An 18355-nucleotide genomic window follows, 5' to 3' on the forward strand; every position below is an offset into this window, starting at 1 on the left:
TGTTTACAAAATTCTCAAGAGCCACCAAAGAGCACGAGCACAAAAAGCAAACAGGGCAGGCATTGCCTCACTGTCACGGTTGGTGCTGATCACTGCAGGGCGTCCTTGCCCCCTGGACCATCACTGCACACACAGAAAGAGGTCCGTGTCTCCTGCATTGGTGAATGCATTGGTTAGAGGATACGTATTATAGAGGATAGCAGGGCCTGCCCCCAAGGTTGCTCCCATCCTTGGGGGCTGCTGACCCCAAGCAGCCAAATATCTGGGAGGCATAGGTCATGTACACGAAGCCATCCTCATCCTTGTAGTCCCTGTAGATCTCTGCCATGGTCACATTCATACTTCCGAAGTTCTTGTTGTTCATCAGCAAGTAAAAGGATTCAGTGGCCCCAAGGACCATGCGGCTCCTGGGTTGCGGAAGAGGGTGTGTGTGTGGGGGGGGGGGGGGCAGGAAGGGAAAAAGTTAACCTGGAAGGGAATGACCCCTGATCCATAGCCTTTCTTACTTCTGTCTGGCTAGTGTCTGGCCGTATCGAACCAAGATGCCTCCACCTCCCCACTCTAGCCCAGTCATCCTCAAACTTTAGACTGTTTTGATAGCAGAGCAAGCTGAATCTGTTGGTAATGGCTAGCACTGTCTAACCACCCTCAGACCATACATTAGAGGCACAGCCAGTACACCCCCAGTCTCAGCTAGGAGGGGCTAAATTTATGTTGTGAGTGGGAGAGGAAATAGTTTCAGAACGTGGTTAACCAACACTGGATAATCCAAAGCCCTGCCACAAAGGGGAAAATATTTAGAGGTAAAATGCTGTCACTGGGCTTTTAAAATCTTGAAAACAGAGGGCTTTGGACCATTTTCCAAAGATTCCTTTGAAAAATTCTTAGAGAAATTTGAAGACAGAAATTAAAACACAGTACCACTAAAATGTTGAAGCAAAAGAAAATATAGCTGGTACATCAAAATTGGGAGCTCTCACTTATTTTAGTGTTGTAGCAAGGTAATGGACATCTTTTTAAAATTGGTTGATCATGAGATCATCCTTTTTAAAGGCAGAGTTGAAGAGAAAAGGTGAAGCACAAATCCTTCTCCTTGTCTCTCTGCCATATCCCATCTCTCATTGTTCCAAAAAGCCCAGGGCCACACAGCACATACCCCCATGAGCACTTCGTTACCTACCGGATGACACTGAGGAACTGGGTCATGGTCAGCTCCTGTGTGACCAGGAACTTGGTCTTGTCCAGTGAGGGCAAGAGCTTCTCCCTGGGATAGCGCTCCACTGTCACCTGTCAAGAGTTTCGACCTTCATCTCTTCTGAAGAAACTGCCAAAGAATACACCTCAGTTCTCTATGTCTTAGGAACTTGGAATAGAGAGAAGGAAGTCATTGGCTGGGTTCTTTTTTTGTGAAATTTTGAATTCTATTTAATTTATTTTTTTATACAGCAGGTTCTTATTAGTTATCTATTTTATATATATTAGTGTATACATGTCAATCCCAATCTCCCAATTCATCACACCACCATCAACCCCCGCCGCCGCCACTTTCCCCCATTGGTGTCCATACGTTTGTTTTCTACATCTGTGTTTCTATTTCTGCCCTGCAAACCAATTCATCTGTACCATTTTTCTGGTTCCATATATATGCGTTAATATACGATATTTGCTTTTCTCTTTCTGACTTACTTCACTCTGTATGACAGTCTCTAGATACATCCAAGTCTCTATAAATGACCCAATTTCATTCCTTTTTATGGTTGTGTAATATTCCATTGTGTATATGTAACACATCTTTTTCTTTAAAACATCTTTCTTGAAGTATAATTGCTTTACAATGGTGTGTTAGTTTCTGCTTTATAACAAAGTGAATCAGCTATACATATACATATATCCCCATATCTCCTCCCTCTTGCATCTCCCTCCCACCCTCCCTGTCCCACCCTTCTAGGTGGTCACAAAGCACTGAGCTTATCTCCCTGTCCTATGTGGTTGCTTCTGACCAGCTATCTATTATACATTTGGTAACATATATAAGTCCATGCCACTCTCTCACTTCGTCCCAGCTTACCCTTCCCACTCCCCATGTCCTCAAGTCCAATTTCTACATCTGAGTCTTTATTCCTTTCTTGCCCCTAGGTTCTTCAGAAACTTTTTTTTTTAGATTCCATATATATGTGTCAGCATACGGTATTTGTATACTCTTTCTGACTTACTTCACTCTGTATGACAGACTCTAGGTCCATCCACCTCACTACAAATAACTCAGTTTCATTTCTTTTTATGGCTGAGTAATATTCCATTGTATATATATATATAGGTGCCACATCTTCTTTACCCAATCATCTGTCAATGGACACTTAGGTTGCTTCCATGTCTTGGCTATTGTAAACAGAGCTGCAATGAACATTGTGGTCCATGACTCTTTTTGAATTATGGTTTTCTCAGGGTATATGCCCAGTAGTGGGATTGCTGGATCGTATGGTAGTTCTATTTTTAGTTTTTTAAGGAACCTCCATACTGTTCTCCATAGTGGCTGTATCAATTTACATTCCCACCAACAGTGCAAGACGGTTCCCTTTTCTCCACACCCTCTCCAGCATTTATTGTCTGTAGATTTTCTGATGATGGCCATTCTGACTGCTGTGAAGTGATACCTCATTGTAGTTTTGATTTGCATTTCTCTAATGATTAGTGATGTTGAGCATCCATTCATGTGTTTATAATAATATAAGATATAAGAATATTCTTATATCTGCTTCTGTGTTTGATCTGTTATGAAATGTTGCTTTGGTTGAGTTATATGAAGAAAATCTGGCCCCACATGTATTTGTAATTGGAAAATGCATTTTAGCATAATAGCATTTTTATTTAATTGTAATTTTTCTTCTTTTATTTTACACCAAAATTCAACAAGTGGTAGTTTCTTAAAAGTTAGTTGTAATGTAGAATATGAAACCATATAAATTGACTTTTTATACTCTGTGTAACATTACAGTCCATTGGTCCATATTGTACTTTGTATGCATCTTTTACTCATGCATGATTTTATAACATTGGCATTGATTATTTGGAAATTGTGGGTTTATTGAGTTGTGCTTATCTTGTGATTTTGTCTGTATAGCTTTGCTTTTACCATTTGTCCTAGGGTTCTTCTGTCCGCTTTTTTTGTTTTAATACAGTGTTTAGCGCTTGATATCATTGGTGGATTTGTTTGTTGGTGTGGTTGCTCTCTTCTTTCATTCTGTTTAAAAATTTTTTTATATTTCTTATTTTAATAAATTCATTTTATGTTATTTTAGTTTTTTTTTTCCTTCTTTCTTTTTTTGTCCCTTTTCTTCTGAGTTGGGTGGCTGACAGGGTCTTCGTGCTCCAGCCTGGTGTCAGGCCTGTGCCTCTGAGGTGGGAGAGCCAAGTTCAGGACATTGCTCCAGCAGAGACCTCCCGACTCCATGTAATATCAAATGGCGAAAGCTCACCCAGAGACTGCCATCTCAACGCTAAGCCCCAGCTCCACTCAATGACCAGCAAGTTACAATGCTGGAAACCCTATGCCAAACAACTAGCAAGACATGAATACAACCCCACCCATTAGCAGAGAAGCTGCCTAAAATCATCCTAAGTTCACAGACACCCCAAAACACACTGGTGGATGTGGCCCTGCCCACCAGGAAGACAGGACCCAGACCCACCTACCAGAACAGTCACCACTCCCCTCCACCAGGAAGCCTACACAATCCACTGAATCAACCTTAGCCACTAGGGGCAGACACCAAAAACAATGGGAACTACGAACCTGCAGCCTGCAAAAAGGAGACACCAAACACAGTAAGTTAAGCAAAATGAGAAGACAGAAAAACACACAGGAGATGAAGGAGCAAGGTAAAAACGCACCAGACCAAACAAAAGAAGAGGAAATAGGCACTCTACCTGAAAAAGAATTCAGAGTAATGACAGTAAACATGATTCAAAATCTTGGAAATAGAATGGAGAAAATACAAAAAACGTTTAACAAGGACATAGAAGAACTAAAGAGCAAACATAAAATGATGAACAACACAATAAATGAAATTAAAAATTCTCTAGAAGGAATCAATAGCAGAATAATGGAGGCAGAAGAATGGATAAGTGACCTGGAAGATAAAATATTGGAAATAACTACCGTAGAGTAGAATAAAGAAAAAAGAATGAAAAGAATTGAGGACAGTCTCAGAGACCTCTGAAACAACAGTAAATGCACCAACTTTCGAATTATAAGGGTCCCAGAAGAAGAGAAAAAGAAAGGGACTGATAAGATATTTGAAGAAATTATAGTTGAAAACTTCCCTAATATGGGAAAGGAAAGAGTCAATCAAGTCCAGGAAGTGCAGAGAGTCCCATACATGATAAATCCAAGAAGAAACACACCAAGACACATATTAATCAAACTATGAAAAACTAAATACAATGAAAAACTATTAAAACCAGCAAGTGAAAAATAGGAAATAATGTACTAGGGAATCCCCATAAGGTTAACAACTGATTTTTCAGCAAAACTCTGCAAGCCAGAAGGGAGTGGCAGGACATATTTAAAGTGATGAAAGGGAAAAACCTACAACCAAGATTACTCTACCTAGCAAGTATCTCATTCAGATTTGATGGAGAAATTAACACATTTACAAACAAGCAAAAGCTAAGAGAATTCTGCACCACCAAACCAGCTTTACAACAAATGCTAAGGGAACTTCTCTAGGCGGGAAGCACAAGAGAAGGAAAAGACCCACAATAACAAACCCAAAACAATTAAGGAAATGGTAATAGGAAAATACATATCAATAATTACCTTGGGCTTCCCTGGTGGCGCAGTGGTTGAGAGTCTGCCTGCCGATGCAGGGGACACGGGTTCGTGCCCTGGTCCAGGAAGATCCCACATGCCACAGAGCGGCTGGGCCTGTGAACCATGGCCGTTGAGCCTGCGCGTCCGGAGCCTGTGCTCTGCAACGGGAGAGGCCACAGCAGTGACAGGCCCACGTACTGAAAAAAAAAAAAAAAAAAAAAAAAAAAATTACCTTAAAGGTAAATGGATTAAATGCTCCAACCAAAAGACATAGACTGGCTGAATGGATACAAAAACAAGACCCATATATATGTTGTCTACAAAAGACCCAGTTTAGACCTAGGGACACATACAGACTGAAAGTGAGGGGATGGAAGAAGATATTCCATGCAAATGGAAATCAAAAGAAAGCTGGAGTAGCAATTCTCATATCAGACAAAATAGACTTTAAAATAAAGACTATTAAAATAGACAAAGAAGGATGCTACAAAATGTTCAACAGATCAATCCAAGAAGAAGATATAACAATTGTAAATATTAATGCACCCAACATAGGAGCACCTCAATACATAAGGCAAATGCTAACAGCCATAAAAGGGGAAATCGACAGTAACCCAATCATAGTAGGGGATTTAACACCCCACTTTCACCAATGGACAGATCATCCAAAATAAAAATAAATAAAGAAACACAAGCTTTAAATGACACATTAAACAAGATGGACTTAATTGATACCTACAGGACATTCCATCCAAAAACAAGAGGATACACTTTCTTCTCCAGTGATCATAGAACATTCTCCAGAATAGATCATATCTTCTTGATCACAAATCAACCTTTGGTAAATTTAAGAAAATTGAAACCATATCAAGTATCTTTTCCAACCAGAGTGCTATGAGACTAGATATCAATAACAGGAAAAAGTCTATAAAAAATACGAATACATGGAGGTTAAAGAATACACTACTGAATAACCAAAAGACCATTGAGGAAATCAAAGAGGAAATCAAAAAATACCTAGAAACAAATGACAATGAAAACACAATGACCCAATACCCATAGGATGAAGCAAAAGCAGTTCTAAGAGGGAATTTTATACCAATAAAATCCTACCTCAAGAAACAAGAAACACCTCAAATAAACAACCTTACCTTACACCTAAAGCAATTAGAGAAAGAAGAACAAAAAACCCACAAAGTTAGCAGAAGGAAAGATATCATAAAGATCAGATCAGAAATAAATGAAAAATAAATGAAGGAAACAATAGCTAAAATCAATAACACTAAAAGCTGGTTCTTTGAGAAGATAAACAAAATTGAGAAACCATTAGCCAGACTCATCAAGAATAAAAGGGAGAAGACTCAAATCAATAGAATTAGAAATGAAAAAGGAGAAATAACAACTGACACTGCAGAAACCCAAAGATCGTGAGAGATTACTACCAGCAACTATATGCCAATGGACAACCTGGAAGAAATGGACAAATTCTTAGAAAAGCACAACCTTCTGAGACTGAACCAGGAAGAAATAGAAAATATAAACAGACCAATCTGTAGCACTAAAATTGAGACTATGATTAAAAATATTCCAACAAACAAAAGCCCATGACCAGATGACTTCACAGGTGAATTCGATCAAACATAAAGAAGTGCTAACACCTATCCTTCTCAAACTCTTCCAAAATATAGCAGAGGGAGGACCATTCCCAAACTCATTCTACAAGGCCACCATTACCCTGATACCAAAACCAGACAAAGATGACACAAAGAAAGAAAACTACAGGGTAATATCACTGATGAACATAGATGCAAAAATACTCAACAAAATACTAGCAAACAGAATCAAACAGCACACTGAAAGGATCATACATCATGATCAACTGGGGTGTATCCCAGGAATGTAAGGATTCTTCAATATATACAAATCAATCAATGTGATACACCATATTAACAAATTGAAGGATAAAAACCATGTGATCATTTCAATGCATGCAGAAAAAGCATTTGACAAAATTCAACACACATTTATGATAAAAACCCTCCAGAATGCCGGCATAGAGGGAATTTACCTCAACATAATAAAGGCCATATATGACAAACCCACAGCCAACATCATTCTCAATGGTGAAAAACTGAAAGCATTTCCTCTAAGATCAGGGTCAAGACAACGTTGTCCATTCTCACCATTATTATTCAACATAGTTTTGGAAGTTTTAGACATAGCAATCAGAGAAGAAAAAGAAATAAAAGGAATCCAAATCGGAAAAGAAGAAGTAAAGCTGTCACTGTTTGCAGATGACATGAGAACCCTAAAGAGATGCTACCAGAAAACTACTAGAGCTAATCAATGAACTTGGTAAAGTAGTAGGATACAAAATTAATTCACCGAAATCTCTTTCATTCTTATACACTAATGATGAAAAATGTGAAAGAGAAATTAAGGAAACACTCCCATTTACCACCGCAACAAAAAGAATAAAACACCTAGGAATAAACCTACCTAAGGAGAAAAAAGACTTGTATGCAGAAAACTATAAGACACTCATGAAAGAAATTAAAGATGATACAGACAGATGGAGAGATATACCATGTTCTTGGATTGGATGAATCAACATTGTGAAAATGACTATACTACCCAAAACCATCTATAGATTCAATGCAATTCCTATCAAACTACAAATGGCATACTTCAGAGAACTCAAACAAAATCTTTCACAATTTGTAGGGAAACACCAAAGATCCTGAATAGCCAAAGCAATCTTGAGAAAGAAAAGCAGAGCTCTAGGACCATGCTCCTGGACTTCAGACTATACTACAAAGCTACAGTAATCAAGGCAGTATGGTACTGACACAAAAACAGAAATATAGATCAATGGAACAAGATAGAAGCCTAGAGATAAACCCGTGCACATATGGTCACCTTACTTTTGATAAAGGAGGCAAGGATATACAATGGAGAAAAGACAGGCTCTGCAATAAGTGGTGCTCAGAAAATTGGATAGCTACATGTAAAAGAATGAAATTAGAACACTCCCTAACACCATACACAAAAATAAACTCAAAGTGGATTAGAGACCTGAATGTAAGGCCAGATACTATAAAACTCTTAGAGGAAAACATAGGCAGACTACTCTATGACATAAATCATAGCAAGATCCTTTTTGACCCACCTCCTAGAAAAATGGAAATAAAACCAAAAATAAACAAGTGGGACCTAATGAAACTTAAAATCTTTTGCACAGCAAAGGAAAACATAAACAAGATGAAAAGACAACCCTCAGAATTGGAGAAAATATTTGCAAATGAAGCCACTGAGAAAGGATTAATCTCCAAAATTTACAAGCAGCTCATGCAGCTCAATATCAAAAAAACAAATAACACAATCCAAAAATGGGCAGAAGACCTAAATAGACATTTCTCCAAAAAAGATATACAGATTGCCAAAAAGCACATGAAAGGATGCTCAACATCACTAGTCAATAGAGAAATGCAAATCAAAATTATAATGAGGTATCATCGCACACCAGTTAGAATGGCATCATCAGAAAATCTACAAACAACAAATGCTGGAGAGGGTATGGAAAAAAGGGAAGCCTCTTACACTGTTGGTGGGAATGTAAATTGATACAGCCACAATGGATAACAGTATGGAGGTTCCTTAAAAAACTAAAAATAGAACTACCATCCGACCCAGCAATCCCACTACTGGGCATTTGCCCTGAGAAAACCATAATTTTAAAGAGTCATGTACCACAATGTTCATTGCAGCTCTATTTACAATAGCCAGGACATGGAAGCAACCTAAGTGTCCATTGACAGATGAATGGATAAATATGTGGAATATTACATATTATACAATGGAATATTACTCAGCCATAAAAAGAAACGAAATGAGTTATTTGTAGTGAGGTAGATGGACCTAGAGTCTGTCATACAGAGTGAAGTAAGCCAGAAAGAGAAAAACAAATGACGTATGGTAACACATATATATGGAATCTAAAAACTAAATAAATAAGTTTCTGAAGATCCTAGGGACAGGACCAGAATAAAGATGCAGACATAGAGAACGGACTTGAGGATATAGGGAGGGGGGTGGGTAAACTGAGAGAAAGTGAGAGAGTGGCATGGACATATATACCCTACCAAATGTAAAATTGATAGCTAGTGGGAAGTAGCCACATAGCACAGGGAGATCAGCTTGGTGCTTTTTGAGCACCTAGAGGGGTGGGAGGAAGGGAGATGCAAAAGGGAAGGGATACGGGGATATATGTATATGTATAGCTGATTCACTTTGTCATACATCAGAAGCTAACACACCATTGTAAAGCAATTATACTCCAACAAAGGTATTTAAAAACCAAAAAACAAATCCACCAACGATAAGAAGAGCTAAAAACTATACTAAAAAAACCCAAAAAACAGACAGACAGCATCCTAGGACAAATGGTAAAAGCAAAGCTATACACACAAAACCACACAAAGAAGCATACACATACTCACAAAAAGAGAAAAGGAAAAAATATATATCGTTGCTCCCAAAGTCCACCATCTCAATTTTGGGATGATTCGTTGTCTATTCAGGTATTCCAGTGATGCTGGGTACATCAAGTTGATTGTAGAGATTTAATCTGCTGCTCCTGAGGCTGCTGGGAGAGATTTCCCTTTCTCTTCTTTGTTCGCACAGCTGCTGGGGTTCAGCTTTGGATTTGGCCCTGCCTGTGGGTGTAGGTCACCTGAGGGCATCTGTTCTTTGTTCAGACAGGACGGGATTAAAGTAGCTGCTGATTAGGGGGCTCTGGCTCAGTCAGGTGGGGGTGTGGGAGGGGTACGGATGCGGGGCGAGCCTGGCAGCAGAGGCCTGCATGACGTTGCAATAGCCTGAGGCACGCCATTTGTTCTCCCAGGGAAGTTGTCCCTGGATCACGGGACCCTGGCAGTGGCGGGCTGAACAGGCTCCCGGGAGGGGAGGTGTGGAAAATGACCTGTGCTCATACACAGGCTTCTTGGTGGCTGCAGCAGCAGCCTTAGCGTTTCATGCCCGTCTCTGGGGTCTCCGCTGATAGCCGCAGCTCACGCCTGTCTCTGAAGCTCGTTTAGGCAATGCTCTGAATCCCCTCTCCCCGCGCACCCCGAAACAATGGTCTCTTGCTTCTTAGGCAGTTCCAGACTTTTCCCTGGACTCCCTCCCGGCTAGCTGTGGCGCACTAGCCCCCTTCAGGCTGTGTTCACGCCGCCAACCCCAGTCCTCTCCCTGGGATCTGACTTCTGAAGCCTGAGCCTCAGCTGCAGTCCCTGACCACCCCGGCGGGTGAGCAGACAAGCCTCTTGGGCTGGTGAGTGCTGGTCGGCACCGATCCTCTGTGCGGGAATATCTCTGCTTTGCCCTCTGCACCCCTGTTGCTGCGCTCTCCTCCATGGCTCCAAAGCTTCCCCCCCATCTCCTCCAGTGAAGGGGCTTCCTAGTGTGTGGAAACCTTTCCTCCTTCACAGCTCCCTCCCACTGGTGCAGGTCCCGTCCCTATTCTTTTGTCTCTGTTTTTTCTTTTTTCTTTTGCCCTACCCAGGTACATGGGGAGTTTCTTGCCTTTTGGGAAGTCTGAGGTCTTCTGTCATTGTTCAGTAGGTGTTCTGTAGGAGTTGTTCCACATGTGGATGCATTTCTGATGTATTTGTGGGGAGGAAAGTGATCTCCATGTCTTACTCTTCTGCCAACTTGAAGGTCTCTCCCTGGGTTTTGCTTTCTCAAAGAACAGGATATCACAGGCGTCCCCTGAGGAGTTCAATGTCTTACCGGGATCTTGCCAGGGAACTTCACCAGGATTCCAGCAACTTCCTCCCTTCTGGTTGCTGTGAACATTTAAGATTAAATGAACACGTCAGCATGGAACAGAAGCCTGTATCTTCTTGTCTCCCTGTCTCAAGGGCCAAAACCCAGCTATTCTGAGAACTTTACCTGAGCTCTTTCTTTGCTTGAAAGGTCTGAGGCTTGGGCTTTTCTGTGGAGTCTGCATTTTGTTCAACAGCTGTGTCTGTGTGTGATTTAAAAAAAAAAAAATCTCACAACCAGGACCTAACTCATTCTTCCAGCTGCTTCCAAACTGCCTGTAGGATCCCAAAGGAGGCTTTTATGTAGGGCTGTGTACATCAGCCTTCTCCATCCCTCCCTTTTCCAGATTCCCCCTCCCTGGGCAGGAGCAGGTCAGTTCTGAGAATGGGAATGGAACAGCCACCTTCTTCTGGTTAAAGAAAGTCACTTTGCTCACTGCCATTTAAAAATTTGTCTTTGCTAAAGAAATTAAGATTTACAATGTAGTGCATTGGTCGTCACTATAAATGGTCCTGTGAGCTAAGGAGTTATGGATAGAAACTGTCTTGTGTCAGGACATTTTAATACTATAGTAATGAAGTAAGTTGAAGATCAATTCACCTTACCCTGAAATATGCTGCTATTTTTCACAGTAAGAAATAGGTATTCCAGAACGGTTGAGTAATTTGTCCAGATAAAAAGATATAAAGCCAGAGTTAAAATCCAGGTGTGTATCAAAGTAATATTATACTCTGAAGCTTACCAACATATTTTGTCATATTTTTTACATGGTCTAGGTAAATGTGTGTAGGTCTAGGAATGTGTGTAGAACACTTATCATACTCAGGATCTTGCATTTAAAAGATGATGAAACTGAGATCCATGGAAATTGACTCACTGGCCTAGGGTCAAATGGACAGAGACAGACCCAGTTCTCCTTGTTCTCAGACCAGGGTGTTCCACACCATCGTGCTTCTTTTCTGCATTAATTATGGTTTTAGTGATTCAGCTTCCCCATTTGATGCTGACTACCTCCTTACCTCACATCCAGGAGCACAGTGGTCCCTCTGCATTATTCAGAGCCATCTATGTTCTGAGAATAAATAGGACCATTTGGATCTTCTCCACTGTCTCTGAAGGTACCATGATCTTCACGGGTCATCCCTGGTTCCATTCCATGCAGGACAGTGGACATTAAAAATTCTTCAGCCTAATGATGATGACATAGAGAAAAGTGACCAAACATTCTCCAGGTTTGTTGAGGGACAGAAAGAAAAGTAGGTTATTCTGCTCTTTACATAACTACTTTAAAACTTCTCTCTTTTTTTTAAATTTTGCTTTTCCCTGCCTAGGAAACTAGTACAGTAGTTGCTGGACTCACTCTGAGTCCTTTAGTCCAGAGGGAGGAGAGGGAACTTGGCTTCAGTAGTTAGAAGGGTGTCTTAGAAGGCCTCCAGAACCTAGAGCCACTCCTCCACGGACAGCATCCTTCCCTGACCCTACACAGGCCCAGTGGAGTAAGTTGGGGCAATGACTTGAGGTGCTAGAATCCAGTTATGGTCTGACAGTCTTCCACAAAGACATGATTGCCTTGGGACCATTTTCTGTTCCCTTGCTTGAACTCCCCCTTCCTCCCCATCTCCCCCAATATCATCTAACCAATCCCTTAATCTCTGGGCTTTCAAAATGTCTTTTCCGTTGCTCAAGAAGAAAGACTCCTACATATTTCATATTAACTTTATAATATTTTCCTTTCATAGCTACTTATATTTTATTTGAGAAAAGTAATCATCATTACGATTAAATGGTTCTATAGTTAGGATAGGCTATGCAGTAAGAAATATACTCCTAAATTTAATAGCTAAACATAAAAAGGTTCATTCTCACCTACATTACAGTCCAGTATATGTAGGAGGCTCCCCGTCTGGCACTGTTCCAGAAGAAATTCAGGTGCGTATGCTACTTTACACTTGCAATTCTGTCATCTCAAAGTTCTTTGTTTCCACAAGGTCAGATGAGAAAAATAGGTGGAAAAGACACACTTACACTTCACCTTCTCGGACTTAACGTGCTTAAGGTGGTACCTATTGAGTGTTCATTCACCTTCCATTGATGAACATTAATCATATGACCCTAGCTATAGAGAGGTGTCTAACATAATCCCTACTTTTTCCACCACAATGATTATATTCCAAGCAACTCCTATGTTCTTTATTAATTTTATATTTTAATACTCCACAAGAAAAGTGTGCTCTGGGAGTTATATCACTTGGGGCTGAACTCTGGATCTATCACCTACTGGCTGTGTGACCTTGTGCCAATTGATAAACCTCTTTGTCTGCCTCAGTTACCCTGTGCGTAAAATAAAAATAAAATCTACCTTGTGGGACCGTGAGCATCAAATGAATTAGTTAATATAAGCAAACACTTAGAACAATGGCTTGTACATACAACTCAATAAGCATAAATTAATGTTTTCACCATTTGGTTGATGAACAGCCTGAGGATCAGAGGGGTAACACAGTCTATGAAAAAGACAAGGTCAGTCTGGACAACAGACTTGGCTTATCAACATCACGAATGTCTTCATCATCACCATTATCCTTCATTGGAATAGGGAGGAAGCACACTTATTGTGTTTGACACTGTGCTTGCTAAACACTACCTATATTTTCTCAATTATTTCTTCTGAAAAAAGAGAACTGAAGCTCAGAGAAACAGAATAACATGTTCTGGATCGCACAGCTGGTGGGATTTGAACAACACAAAAACCATGCTCCTAATGTGTTCTGGAATTTTAAATTAAAAACTTGGGAGTAGAAAATCTTGTGGTCTTAGGGGAAATATTTTCTGAAACATTTCTCTAGCAGCCTCCTCATCCCAGCAGTTCTTAAATGGCCAGCCTGTCACCCCACTGTATAGATCTTTGAAGTTCAGATCAAAATGAAGAATGCACCCTCTATTCCCCCAAATGCGAAGACTATTTCTTCCTTACTCCCCAAACACCATCATAGATGGTCGCTTCAGAAATCAAAAGATGGCATCCCAGAACAAAGGTGAGTAGGCTGCCTTCAGGTCCTTTGGATGTCAGGGTAAATGATTTAAAGGCCTGCCCCACAGCTCCAAAAATCCAGTCATATTCCTTGGTCTCCTTTCATGAGTCAACTTGGCAGGTGTTTGTGTCTTATGGAAAAAAAGCTGTTCTGACATCAAAGCATCCCTTGGACATAGGAGAGTAGAAAGGGGAAAATAAGCCTAATATGGGTTTGGAACACAATTTGGAAACCAGATTGGGGAAGGTGGCAGGCCTTGATGGAATCAGCCACGGAGGGAGTTGCAAGCCCATTTTTCTAAGATCCTAGGCAAATTCTTGCTTTCTGCACCTCATTATTTATTGTAATGTATTCCTGAAGACACCTGGCCATTGGCCCTGTGGCCTCCTAAGAAACCTCCAGTTTTAGAATGGTCTGGTTTAGCTAGTTTCACTTTTCTGTAAACATATTCTGTGCATCCCTTTCTCTAAGCTTTGGTCATGGAAAGCATCCCCCTCATCCCAACTGCCTCTTATCTATCTTCATTTCATACACCCCATTCAAGCACAGTCAGGTTCCAAATTCTAAAAAGGTCCCAAAGAAGATATATCTATTTCTCCGGGAATATTTGCTATAGGTACAACTCATATCCAATTAATATGACCAAGCATGTGTATATTTAACTTTTCTTGTGTACATGACATATAAATGGCTCTGGCTCATTCCCATCAAACATTTCCTTCGAAGTGTAGAAGATATAGAGGTAATCAAGACACAGAACCTACCCTCACTGAGTGGCCACACTTGAACATCCCTTTCTTGTCTCTGTTCTGCATTAATTGGGCCATTTGTTGCCTAGGTCTAATCTTATCTAAGACAAGAATATACCTGTGAAACACCCTAATAGGAATGGTATCCAGAATGATTTATATCATGAAATGGAGTAAACCTTCCAAGGAAGGCTGTCAAGTGTTTCTCCCTCTTCTAGCCCCTTTTCTGCAAACTGACTTTATATATCTTTGTGGCTAATAAAATTACTAAAACATTCTTCTTTTGGTTTAATAAATTAGCTTTAAAATCTTAATTACCATGAAACCAAGAGTTTCTTCACTTTTCCCCAAAATGCAGTATTGAAATATTTGATGCAACATTGTTTAAATACTGAAAACATTATCTAAATATTAAGAAATAAGTAAATTATGACATGCATTTTATGGAGTTAAAGAGAGTAATTAGTGGTAAACTAATCTATGTATATTAACAGGAAGAGATGTTCAAATCCTATGTGGATTAAAAAGAAGTTAGTTTCAGAAACTACGTTTTAAAGAAGTCACAGACCCAGCAATCCCACTACTGGGCGGGTACCCTAAGAAAACCGTAATTCAAAAACATACATGTACTGCAATGTTCATTGCAGCACTATTTACAATAGCCAGGACACGGAAGCAGCCTAAATGTCCATCGACAGAGGAATGGATAAAGAAGATGTGGTACATATATACAATGGAATATTACTCAGCCATAAAAAAGAATGAAACTGAGTTATTTGTAATGAGGTGGATGGACTTAGAGTCTGTCATGCAGAGCAAAGTCAGTCAGAAAGAGAAAAACAAATACCGTATGCTAACACATATATGGAATCTAAAAAAAACAGCACTGATGAACCTAGTGGTAGGGCAGGAATAAAGATGCAGATGTAAAGAATGGACTTGAGGACACAAAGTGGGAAGGGGAAGCTCAGACAAAGTGAGAGAGTAGCATTGACATATATACATTACCAAATGTAAAATGGATGGCTAGTGGGAAGCTGCTGCATAGCACAGGGAGATTAGCTCGGTGCTTTGTGACCACCTAGAGGGGTGGGATAGGGAGGGTGGTAGAGAGACGCAAGAGGGAGGGGATATGGGGATATATGTATACATATAGCTGATTCATTTTGTTGTAGAGCAGAAACTAACACAACATTGTAAAGCAATTATACTCCAATAAAGATATTTAAAAAATAAAAGGCCTTGATATATAAAAATAAATAGATAAATAAATTAAAAATAAAGGAAGTCACAGAAAACAAAGCTTCAGAAAAAAATACCCACCAATCGGACAATAGGGAAGATTAGGATTGGGGGTATTAATCAAAAGAGACTTGAAGTTGGTCTGTAATGTTGGAGTTTTTATAACAATATATTTTGTGCCCTACTTGTATAATTAAAAGAAACAAAAGTAAAACATTGCATACGAGGGTGAGTTTTTAAATAGACTTAAAAGCATGTGGAATTTTCTTCAGACCTTAAGCAATGTGGAGGAGCTGCCCTCTTGTGGAGCTTTTGGAACAGTCTTTAAACAGTTACTCATGAATCAAAGAATTTACTGTTTGGTTCACAGAATTTTGGAGTTGTAATTTCTGAGTTAGAGGTCAACCCTTCATGTTTGTCCTGTGAGAAAAAAGAACACAACAAAGGTTCAGTGGTTTATCCAAGGTCACTTCGAGTTTTCGGCAAGTCAGAATTATAAACCAAATCTTCTGATCCCTATCTGGAATTCAGTTATTCTTCTGCCTCCCCTAAACCATGAGTCAACAGGTGTTAAACACTGACATTGTGTTTAGAGAGACTTCAGGTGCTATACAATATACAGTGCCTGGTAGCCGTAAGTCATTTAATAAGAATGTGGAATGCTGACCATATTGCCAGGAACTTGCTGTGGGTTGAGAAACAAAGGTGGATAACACTTTCTGTAATGGATTGTAAAGTCAAATATAATTGACATAGTTTTACATTACCCTCAGCCTGCATCAAGTCATTAAACAAGCAACAAGTAACAAGCAACAACAGTCTATTGCTGCAGAGGGGTGAGGGGTTGGAGATAGACCCCTTATGAGGCACAAGTGCATGAGGAAGGCTAAAAACTGAGGATAGAGCAGGAACACTGAAAAACAAACAAAATTAAAAACGCTAGCACCACGCTAGAGGAATTTGAAGTCAGTGGTGCACTTGTCATAGCAATAACAAACCCAAACCAGTTAAACTCCTGATGAGAGTTTACAATGTCACACTCTAACCCCTAGTGGAAGAGGCATGCCCATTTCCAGGCATATCATTTACTTCAGTCACTACTGTTCTATATCAACATATGGCATGCAAATCAATCAAAAAATATGAGACACACACACACACAAAACAAGGAAAAAGAAAACAATGTCAAGACACAAGATACAGAACCAGACTCAGAGATGACCCAGATATTAGAAATACCAGAAAAGGTATTTAAAATAACTATAGGTAATATGCCTTGTGTAAAATACAGATAATACGTGCATTAGCAGATTGGGGGAATGTCAGTAGAGAAATGGAAACTGTAAATTAGAAATGCTAGAAATAAAAACAAAAAGCTCAAGGAAAGAGTTGGTTAACTAGAAAATGGGTTCATAGAAATTACCCGAACTGAAATACAAAAACAGAGTAGAAAGTAATCATAACAGCACTAATAGCTGTGGGACAATTTTGAGCAGTCTAACATGTGCAATTGGAATCCCAAAAGAGAGAATGGGAACTACATAGGGAAGTGGGACTGGGAATCATACCGCTCAGTTTATTTTCACTTTATCCCTTCTTTTCAGCATTGAACCTCACCTTTCCCTCAGCTGTGCTTCATGTCTTTTAAGATCAGAGGCTGTCTGGTGCCAATTGCCCAGAGTTAACTTTGGGAAATAAGGATTGTTGCTTGATTTTGTGCACGAGGGACAGGATATGTGGCATCGAATTGCTGCCGTTCCTGTATCCTAAGGTACACATTTTAACATTTTTTAGAATAGTGTGTACCTTAAAGTTGATGGAGTTCTTTTCCAATGGTACATAAAATAATGATGCATCTTACAATCAATTACATTTTCAATTTGATGGAATACTAATACTATTAAAAATTACTGTAAAACAGAAAATATGAAAGACCACACAAAACAAGTAAATGGCTTAATAAATTATAAGGCCAACATTTTACTTTATGATATGGATAGCCTAGTAAGTTATGTTATTACAAGCAAACTGTCATAAAATACACCACCCAGGAACTAAAACTTTGCCAGCAATTCCCAGAATCTCTTCCATGTGCTTTGTTTTAATATCAATGTCCAACCACCCCACCCCCTGTAACCACCACCCTAAATTTTATAGTTATCACTTCTTTATATTTCTCTATTGTTTAATCACCAGAGTGTGCATCCCTAAATAATCTAGTTTAGTTGAGTCTTTTTTTTTTTTTTTTTTTTTTTGATATGCGGGCCTCTCACTGTTGTGGCCTGTCCCGTTGCGGAGCACAGGCTCCGGACACACAGGCTCAGCGGCCATGGCTCACGGGCCCAGCCGCTCCGCAGCATGTGGGACTTTCCCGGACCGGGGCACGAACCCGTGTCTCCTGCATCGACAAGCGGACTCTCAACCACTGCACCACCAGGGAAGCCCTGTCCTTTTTTTTTAATATGGAATTCTCCTCTCCATCCCCTTCCTTACAATTTATCTGTTGAGAATCCAAGGGCATTTAACCTGTAGTTTCTTGCAGACTGGATTTTGCTAATTGCACACTCATGTTGCAGTCCCACATGTTCCTCTGTCCTCTGTATTTCCTGCACTTCGGCAGCTGGATCCAGAGGAATGATCAGACTCATCTCCAATCCCTTGGCAAGACTACAGAGGATGCTGAGTTCTTTCAT

The 18355-nt window shown here is 39.9% G+C and overlaps 1 protein-coding gene across 1 annotated transcript; it reads right to left on the bottom strand.

Moving 5' to 3' along the window:
- Window positions 1-184: 184 nt before the first annotated feature.
- MAP1LC3C (microtubule associated protein 1 light chain 3 gamma) lies at window positions 185-18355 on the bottom strand. Its single transcript, XM_073794559.1, has 5 exons — window positions 18156-18355; window positions 17086-17090; window positions 10604-10659; window positions 1181-1287; window positions 185-407 (listed from the first exon to the last, which is right to left on the bottom strand). Exons 1-5 carry the CDS (start codon window positions 18353-18355, stop codon window positions 188-190), a joined length of 588 nt encoding a protein of 195 aa, XP_073650660.1. The 3' UTR covers window positions 185-187.

Source organism: Tursiops truncatus, chromosome 1, assembly GCF_011762595.2.
Source record: "Tursiops truncatus isolate mTurTru1 chromosome 1, mTurTru1.mat.Y, whole genome shotgun sequence".
NCBI classification, from domain to species: Eukaryota; Metazoa; Chordata; class Mammalia; order Artiodactyla; family Delphinidae; genus Tursiops; species Tursiops truncatus.